Source organism: Nothobranchius furzeri, chromosome 1 (genome assembly GCF_043380555.1).
Source record: "Nothobranchius furzeri strain GRZ-AD chromosome 1, NfurGRZ-RIMD1, whole genome shotgun sequence".
NCBI classification, from domain to species: Eukaryota; Metazoa; Chordata; class Actinopteri; order Cyprinodontiformes; family Nothobranchiidae; genus Nothobranchius; species Nothobranchius furzeri.
The window spans coordinates 94763038-94772921 of record NC_091741.1 but is presented as its reverse complement, the minus strand read 5'-3'; the positions used below and the strand labels follow the sequence as shown (position 1 = coordinate 94772921).

At 45.8% G+C, this 9884-nt stretch overlaps 1 protein-coding gene across 1 annotated transcript; it reads right to left on the bottom strand.

The window, feature by feature from the left end:
* Positions 1-6041: 6041 nt before the first annotated feature.
* slc25a51b (solute carrier family 25 member 51b) lies at positions 6042-9612 on the bottom strand. Its single transcript, XM_015945031.3, has 2 exons — positions 9489-9612; positions 6042-7859 (listed from the first exon to the last, which is right to left on the bottom strand). The coding sequence occupies exon 2, from the start codon at positions 7802-7804 to the stop codon at positions 6872-6874; it is 933 nt and encodes a 310-aa protein (XP_015800517.1). The 5' UTR covers positions 7805-7859; positions 9489-9612; the 3' UTR covers positions 6042-6871.
* Positions 9613-9884: the final 272 nt, after the last annotated feature.

Here is a 9884-nt window from a genome sequence, read left to right as displayed (position 1 = left end):
GTTTGGGGATAAAAACTATACTGCCCTCGTTAGAGCTGGATCGCTGCATTTATTTAATTTTGAGGAGATTGAAACTACAAATGCTGTCATTTATCCAGTCAGTTTGTGTAGCTGTGCTGTTTTGAGACGTCTGAACCTTTAATGGACTTAATGAGGATTACTTTGAAAAGTGTCTACCTGTCTCCAAAGGTGGTGTTTATCTGTGAACGGTGCTTCTTGTTTTTACCCTCCTCTTTTCCCTGAATTAAATATAGTGAACCAGTCATCTGAATCGCATTAAGAGTCGGACTCTCTTGAGGGATTTCTTTGCAAATCTGAACTGTATCTGTGTGAAAGTTTGAAATCTTTACTAAATCTGTTATGACTCAACAGTTTTAGTTCTAATAAAAAACAAAAGAAAAAAACATTTGTTACTGATTAGCTAATGGCTGGGCTGCGCAGTGGTGCTGTGGTTAGAGCTGTTGCCTTGCAGCAAGAAGGTCCTTTCTGCATGGAGTTTGCATGTTCTCCCTGTGCATGCGTGGGTTCTCTCCGGGTACTCCGGCTTCCTCCCACAGTCCAAAAACATGACTGTTAGGTTGATTGGTCTGTTTAAATTGTCCTTAGGTGTGAGTGTGTGTGCATGACTGTTTGTCCTGTGTGTCTCTGTGTTGCCCTGCGATGGACTGGCTCTGTCCAGGGTGTACCCCGCCTGATTGCCCATTGACCGCTGGAGATAGGTACCAGCCCCCCTGTGACCCTACGTGGACAAAGCGGGTTCAGACAATGGATGGATGGATAGCTAATGGCTAGTTAAAAACTGACTAAACCATCTTAAAACAGCTCCAGTCACCAGAATTTCAATGTGACAGCTATTTACATCACTGCCAGTGTTGCATTCAATGTTGTTTACATGGAATTCTCTGGTTGTGTAGAATAATACATATCAACAGCAGCTTACGCTGTGTCCAGGGATCAAATCCTGCACGCATTTCTTCACTTTTCTGCCAAAATAACAGCATAGTAAAAATTCAGCAGCAGTGTAAAGGTTTATAACGTGAAATGCACAGGAACTGCTGCAAATTGTAGGAAGATTGGGTTGTTTTAGGATGGCAGAAATATCCTTTGAATGTGGATCAATTAGGAAAAGCCTAATTATGTAATTGCTGCTGTCCTAAAACAACTCCAGGCCAGATTTCACAGCAATTGATGCACGTTATGTCTTTACAAAATCATCAGTGGCTCATTAGTTATTTTTGACAGAAGGTTTGTGTGTGTGTGTGTGTGTGTGTGTGTGTGTGTGTGTGTGTGTGTGTGTCCATGAGTATGAGTGGATTTGTGTGTGTGCATGTCTGCTCTGTCTTCTCAAACCCCCAGTTCAGTCAGCTGCTCACACTGCTCCTCTGGAGGTTTCTTCTTGTTAAAAGGGAGTTCTCCTCTCTACTGATAGCTGGAAAGACACTGACACTAGTGACTTGATGCAATCTGCTCAGTTTTATTACATAAGAAACTTTTAACTGTGTGTGACGGGTGGTAGTTGAGGGCGGGGACCTTGGAGGTCTGATCCTCAGATACAGAAGCTGGCTCTTGGCACATGGAATGTCACCTCTCTGGTGGGGAAGGAGCCTGAGTTGGTGTGTGAGGTTGAGAGGTTCCGACTAGATATAGTCGGACTCACCTCAACGCATGGCTCTGGCTCTGGAACCAGTTTCCTTGAGAAGGGTTGGACTTTCTACCACTCTGGAGTTGCTCCCACTGAGAGGCGCTGAGCAGGGGTGGGCATACTAGTTGCCCCCCATCTTGGTGCCTGTACGTTGGGGTTTACCCCAGTGAATGAGAGGGTAGCCTCCATCCACCTACGTGTGGGGGGACGGGTTCTGACTGTGGTCTGTGCTTATGCACCAAACTACAGCTCAGACTACCCACCCTTTTTGGAGACCTTGGAGGGGGTGCTGGAGAGCGCTCCTTCCGGTGACTCCCTCGTTCTGCTGGGGGACTTTAACGCTCACGTGGGCAACGACAGTGAGACCTGGAGAGGTGTGGTTGGGAGGAACGGCTCCCCGATCTGAATTTGAGTGGTGTTTTGTTATTGGACTTCTGTGCCAGTCATGGATTGTTCATAATGAGCACCATGTTCAGACATAAAGGTGTCCATATGTGCTCTTGGCACCAGGATACCTTAGGCTACAGCTCGATGATCGACTTTGTTGTTGTTTCATCTGACCTGCGGCCGCATGTCTTGGACACTCGGGTGAAGAGTGGGGTGGAGCTATCAACTGACAACTACCTGGTGGTGAGTTGGCTCAGATGGTGGGGGAGGATGCCAGTCAGACCAGGCAGGCCCAAACGTATCGCGAGGGTCTGCTGGAAACATCTGGCAGAGTCTCCTGTCAAAAGGAGCTTCAATTCCCATCTCCAACAGAACTTCCAAAATGTTCCGGGGGAGGCGGGGGGCATTGAGTCTGAATGGACCCTGTTCTGTGCCTCCATTGTTGAGGCGGCCGACCGAAGCTGTGGTCGCAGGATCGTTGGTACCTGTCATGGTGGCAACCCCTGAACCCGCTGGTGGACACCGGCGGTTAAGGATGCTGTCAAGCTGAAGAAAGAGTCCTATCAGGTCTTTCTTGCCTGTGGGACTCCAGAGGCAGCTGACGGGTACCGGCATTCCAAGCGGAATGCAGCTCGGGTGGTCGCCAAGGCAAAAACCCAGGCGTGGGAGGAGTTCGGTGAGACCATGGAGCAAGATTTCCGTACGGCTTCGAGGAGATTCTGGTCCACCATCCGGTGCCTCGGGGGGGAAAGCAGTGCACTACCAACACTATCTATAGTGGGGACGGTGTGCTGCTGACCTCTACTCTGGACTTTGTGGATCAGTGGGCAGAATACTTTGAAGACCTCCTCAATCCCACCAACATGTCTTCCAGTGAGGAAGCAGAGTCTGGGGACTTTGAGCTGGGCTCTCAAATCTCTGGTGCTGAGGTCACTGAGGTGGTTAAAAAGCTCCTCTGTGGCAAGGCTCTAGGGGTGGATGAGATTTTGTGGGGCTGTGTTGGCTGACGCGGCTCTGCAATATCGCGTGGACATCGGGGGCAGTTCCACTGGACTGGCAGACCGGGGTGGTGGTTCCCTTATGTAAAAAGGGGTACCGCAGGGTGTGTTCCAACTACAGAGGTATCACACTCTTGAGCCTTCCTGGTAAGGTCTATTCATTGTTGAACCCATCGACATAAATATAGTTAAAAAGCTCCTCTGTGGCAAGGCTCCAGGGGTGGATGAGATCCGCCCCGAGTTCCTTAAGGCTCTGGATCTTGTGGGGCTGCATTGGCTGACGCGGCTCTGCAATATTGCGTGGACATAGGGAGCAGTCCAACTGGACTGGCAGACCGGGGTGGTGGTTCCCTCATTTAAAAAGGGGGACCGCAGGGTGTGTTCCAACTAAAGGGGGATCACACTCCTGAGCCTTCCTGGTAAGGTCTATTCAGGGGTTCTGGAGAGGAGGGTCCATCGGATTGTTGAACCTCAGATTCAGGAGGAGCAATGTGGTTTTTGTCCTGGACGTGGAACACTGGACCAGCTCTATACCCTTAGGGGAATCCTGGAGGGTGCGTGGCAGTTTGCCCAACCAATCTACATGTGTTTTGTGGATTTGGAGAAGGCGTTTGACCGCGTCCCTCGGGGGGCCCTGTGGGGGGTACTCCGAGAGTATGGGGTACCAGGCCCTCTGATAAGGGCTGTTAGGCCCCTGTATGACCGGTGTCAGAGCTTGGTCTGCATTGCCGGCAGTAAGTCGGGCTCGTTCCCAGTGAGAGTTGGACTCCACCAAGGCTGCCCTTTGTCACCAATTCTGTTCATAACCTTTATGGACAGGATTTCTATGTGCAGCCAAAGTGTTGAGGGCATCTGTTTTGGTGGCCTGAGGATCAGGTCTCTCCTGTTTGCAGATGATGTGGTCCTGTTGGCTTCATCAGAATGTGATCTTCAGCGTTCGCTGGAGTGGTTTGCAGCCGAGTGTGAAGCAGCTGGGATGAGAATCATCTCCTCTAAATCTGAGACCACGGTCTTGATTCGGAAAAGGGTAGAATGCCTTCTCCGGGTCAGGGGTGAGGTTCTGCCCAAGTAGAGGAGTTTAAGTATCTCAGGGTCTTGTTCACGAGTGAGGGAAACCTGGAGTGCGAGATTGATAGGAGGATTGGTGCTGCATCTGCAGTGATGCGGGCGTTGTACCGGTCTGTCGTGGTGAAGAGAGAGCTGAGTCAGAAGGCGAAGCTCTCAATTTACCGGCCGATCTACGTTCCTACCCTCACCTATGGTCATGAGCTTTGGATAGTGACCGAAAGAACGAGATTGCAGATACAAGCGGCCGAAATGAGTTTTCTCCGCAGAATGGCTGGGCTCTCCCTTAGAGATAGGGTGAGAAGCTCGGTCATCCGGGAGGGGCTCGGTGTAGATTCACTGCTCCTCCACATCGAGAGGAGCCAGTTGAGGTGGCTCGGGCATCTGGTCAGGATGCCTCCTGGTGAGATTTTCCGGGCACGTCCAACCGGGAGGAGGCCTAAAGGTAGACCCAGGACACGGTGGAGGGACTATGTCTCTCACCTGGCCAGGGAACGCCTTGGGATTCCCCCGGAGGAGCTGGCTGGAGTGGCTGGGGAGAGGGAAGTCTGGGCCTCTCGACTTACTACCCCCACGACCCGACTCCGGATAAGCAGATGAAAATGGATGGATGGACTTTTAACTGACTGGCACAATAAACTGAATTCAATTAGAATGTTCATTTTGTGAAGTGCCTTGAGACGACTCTTGTGATTTGGCGTTATATAAATTAACTGAACCGAATCTGCTCCAGACCTTGACCCCTGATTAACATTTTACTGCATCCGAATAACCACAGAAGTCCAAATGATCGTACAATGCAAGATTCACAGTGGGGAAATTTTTAGACGAACCACTGAAATTTCAGCGGCTTTAAGATGGCAGCCACACATTTTAGTCCTGGGTAACTCAGGCTAGCTGCTAGCTCCTCAGCTTTTAGGATGTAAAAGCAATTTCACCAACAAAGGTACATCAGGAAGATAAAAATGAGCCCAAATCCAAAAATGTTAGATTTCACTGAGAGCTGGGTTTGTTAGCGTGAGGAGAAAGTGAGAGGCTTTAGTAACACCAGCAGCTCTTCTCTCCTCACATCAAACTGCCCTTAATCTGATCTTTATCTGTGGGCTGACCTCTTGATGTGGTGATCCAGACAGCAGCACTCAGCTGTGCCTCGTGCTTAAACACAGTCTGGTTTAGAAACCACAAAGACTTTTACAATGAAAAAATACATTATAGTGTAGGCTCCACCTGAGCTGAGAGCAAAGTCTAGCTCATCTTCACCACGACTCATCAGCAGCCGTTCACGTGACCAACTACACGAAAAAGGATTAAAGTGAGTATCAGGGTAAAGGCTAAACACCAGAATATCTGAGAAACCCAGAGCGGAGTTGTTCAGGGTCATATTCCACGATGACCTGTGTAACATAATCCATCTTTATCCTCATAAACACCAACAGAACAGATTGTTCAAAGTTTTATTGGATTTGACATTTTTAGATCCACGTAGTGACTTTTTCTCCACGAAAATCATTTTAACATCAGCATTTGTATAAACAGGATATAAAATCTTACGTCTGACAAAGAAATCTCAAACCTGGACAACGTGTAACCCAGCAGAACAATGGGTATAGTTCAAAAATAAAAACAGGCCAAGTGGTCCATATTACATGGCAGCTTGAGCTTTTGTGCCACAGAACATCACCCTCTATCCCTGCCTTTTCTCTGGAACGTTACTTTTCGGTCTCAAATACGCGAGCGACGTTCCCTTCCTCGTCGGGCACGCACTCAGAGCTGCTGCATCTACTCAAGCTTGAAATTTGAGCCCATTATGTCAACAGATGTTACAGACAGAGAGGAGAGCAAGCATGAGAAGGAAATATCAATAAATACAAGAGCCAAACCAGTGACACCAGCTAAATGTTCAGTAACTAATTGATTTTGAGTGAATAATAAGAAGCATTTGTCCAAAACAGAAGGTGCACTTACAATTTAACATTCACACTTTCTCTGTTTAATAGAACTCCAAATACAGTTTCACTCTATTTTAAACATTTTTAAGAACAGCTAAATAGGATGGAGCATTTTTTTTAACTGACAAATGCGTTAAAAGCATTCATCAGCACTACAACATCCTGCTTGTTCGTTCATAAAAAAGAAGTCAAAATAAATTGTTTTACACAAATATTTTCCCAAAAAAACTTTAGTGACCATAAATATTTTTTTGCTACCCTGGCCATACTAGTTCTTTATTTTATATTTTTGGTATTTCTAAAAAATAGGTTTGATTTGAATCATTTCTTCTGCATTTGTCTGTCGATCTCGTCAGCGTGTGATTCACATAAATGTAAGGAACAAGAAAAAACAGCAGGAGTTTCAGTCTCTCTGTCACAATTATTTTCAGTGAAAAGCACAAAAGTGGCTACATTTGAACGGTATGGCCAAAGTGTGCTTGGTCTAACAAACAGGTGGATTTCAAAACGCTGCAGCTCATTTAAAGTAAAAGCTTTTGGTACAAACAGCTAATCGTATTAGATCATTTTTACTCAACTGTAGACAAAAAGAAAGACAAAACTCTTCCAACTTTCTGTACACGAGCACACGAGGGCTACCATTTGGACCCTGGCACAAGAATTGTGAAGGCTGGAGTATGAGTGTTGGGTATAATGCTCTGAAAACATTGAAAAGTAACAATGGCAGTGATTATCTTACACTGACTGCTTTGTTTCCAAACAGTTACAGTCAACTTTCTCTTTCTACCCTCGTTTAAAACAAAACTTTACCATTTCCATGTTACCTCCTTTCATAGAAGCTTCAGCAGAAACTCGTATGTGGCATTGATGATCCCCCAGGAGATGAGTGAGCGGTGGTAGTTGAGATGGGCGCCTCTGAACAGCATGGCCAGGCTGCCGCCCCTCTCCCTCCACACCGTTAACAGCACCGTCCTGCACGACGGGAAATCTCCACCAACACGAGACTGAGCTCGGGATTTGATCACATTCAGTGGGTAAAACATGATGCCAAGAGCTGCCCCCAGCACGCCTCCGCACACAAAATCGTTAACCAAGTGGCCGGCCTTGTTAGTGGCCTCTGGCAGCAGCTCTTTAATGGGCCCCCGAAGCCCAAAGAAGAGTATGTTGCTGGGGCCATTACGGAGGAGTATGGGCACAAGGCCGCGGTAACACTCTCTAACACCGTACTCGGTAAGGAGTGTCCGGAAGGTGTGGGCGGTGTTGTTGAAGCGCGCGTGGTGTCGATGGTCTTGGAGGAGAGTCTGTACACGCTCGAACGGCATGAGGATGGCTTCTGCAGTTCCTGCTAGAGCTGCTGCAAAGCTTCTGGTTACAAGCTCTGGTATGCCGCTGCCGCCGGCGTGGTCAAGTAACACTCGAGAGAAGTCCTCGTAAAGGCCGAACATGATGGCCACGGTGGTGCTCTTCTGTAGCAGCGGAGGGAGCAGACCTCGATAAAGGTTCCTCAACCCATCCCTCTGGAGCTGCCGCACCGCCTCGGTAGCCAGCACGCCATGCAGCTGTTGGCGGAACAAAATCTTCTGAATGGGGAAGGTCACCACGATATTAGTGACAGCTGCAATGGAACCGCAGACATAGTGCTTCCCCTGGTGACCCAACCTGGCACTCAGAATCCCAGAAGGCAGCAAGGATGGCGCTCCTTTCGTCAAGGCAGCCTGGGGTTGAGGTGTCCGGGCTGACTCAGAGTCCATGGTGACAGCCATGGGAGGCTCAGTGCATGACCTGATCCTCCAACATCACATCAACACAAATGCTCCACTGTAAACAACAGTTAGAAAGAGATTATATTAGATTTACTGATTTAACTCAGATTCAGATCTCTTTATCACTCGATCAGTGCAGATGCATCACTGAACAAAATGACAAGTGCAGGGCTCAACAAAAACTAAAAATTATAGATGTATAAATATTGCATATATGGAAAATGTATTGCACTATTTAGAAATGAGTACAGGGTGTTGGTCTGTATACAAAATAGACTGTGTACAGTAATAGAATAGAAAATACATACCCTTGTACACAAATACATATATGCATACATACCCAGGTATGCACAGATATTTGAGCCGAGGAGGTATATGTTCATTAATTAAACTCTGTGTCCCTCAGTTTATTATGTCTACAGCAGACTGAACTGTTACAACCAACTCCCTTCAACTTGAAAAAACAAACTATCTCAACTGTCAGCTGATAAGAATTATTGCTCAACTAAGTAATAAGTGAAGGCCTAAGTCACGGAAAGGCCCAGTGCTACCACTAAAGCACTTCTGCAAATTGCACCGTGTGAGATCAGGAATTCCAAATATACGTGTGATTTTAACTTTCACATGTAGTTTGTAGGTATAAGCAAAGCTAATAGCATATATTTCATTCATATTATAAAAAAACATTACTACTTCAGATATTAAAGGAATCAGATAAATTATTGACCTATACATTGGAAACGCCGTGGAGAAAGTGGCGCCACACCCTTTATACCAAAAACACATTACACACAGCATCAGGTCAGTATGACACACCAGACTGACAAGTGCTAGCTGATATCAGTAAAATGTAAATAATCTGTGTTTTCAAAATAGTATTGAAAAGTCCAAAGCTGACTGCCCTGAAAAGACCAGCGTACTCATTATTTGATGCAAAAGGTAATTTGAGTGTGTTGTTGCACAACTAGTTAAATGGTTAATCAATTAATTTGCAAAATCTGTAGATCTTTATGCAGCATCCGTGCAATTCATAATAATAATCTGGCCAGTGAATTAACTGTTATCCAGATTATATTTTTGATATTCAAGTAAATTATGCAGCTTTGTTTTTGCTGATATCGTCGTCACGTACAATTGGGCATTTCTCTGTTCAATCCACGGTTTAATCTAATAAAGTACTGGATCCATCCAACAGGGAAACAACCAGGCACACACGCCCTCTGTGTGCGACTTCCTACACGCTGCATGTTTGATTAATCTCGATGCACCTTGTTACATACATTATTTTCAGCCTTCTGGCAAACCAGAATATTACTTTACTTACTTCCAGCATAGTTAAATTACACAATTAAAGAAAACTAAGATTTAAGCTAGTTTTATTACCAGCTTAAAGGTCTGACATCAAACTGCTAGATTAAAACCTAAGATAGTCCAGTGCCGCTTGTAACTACTTTATTTGTTAAGTTTGCAGCAGTAAACTATATTTTCATTCACGATATTTTTAAAAAATAGTGACAAGACTTGAAATAGTCAAGCTGAACCTGCTTAGCATGCTATGCTAGCTCAATCAAATCCAAACGGTAAATTTGCTGACAGACGATTTGAAGCAAACACACATCAAGAAACACCAGAGTCATCCGCATCTTTGGTCACGCAAGCGCTAAACACATAAAGGAGTATTTACCTTCAGTGTAAACCAATCAGTCACCGTTCTTTGCCTGTGCTGCCAGAGTGTTGTTTATGCAGGATAAATTAGCTCAGTGCTGTAGGAGGTCGTGTCTGGAGCCCCAGCAGCAGTGGGTGACAGCGATTCGCCATCTGCGCATGCGCTCTATACCATATCATAAAATATCTTCCACATTTTAATACACCGTTTTATATACAGTCGATATTAGAAATACCTAACGTGTTCTGGGGCAACATAAAATACAGTGTGTTAAAGTTATTTTAAAACGACTTGCTAACTCGTAAATATGTTCGTAAACACATGTACGTTACTCGTAAAGCAGGACATCACGTCACTCAGACACTCACTGTCGTAACGTTTCATCAACTGAATGCTTCGGTAAATAAAACCTAT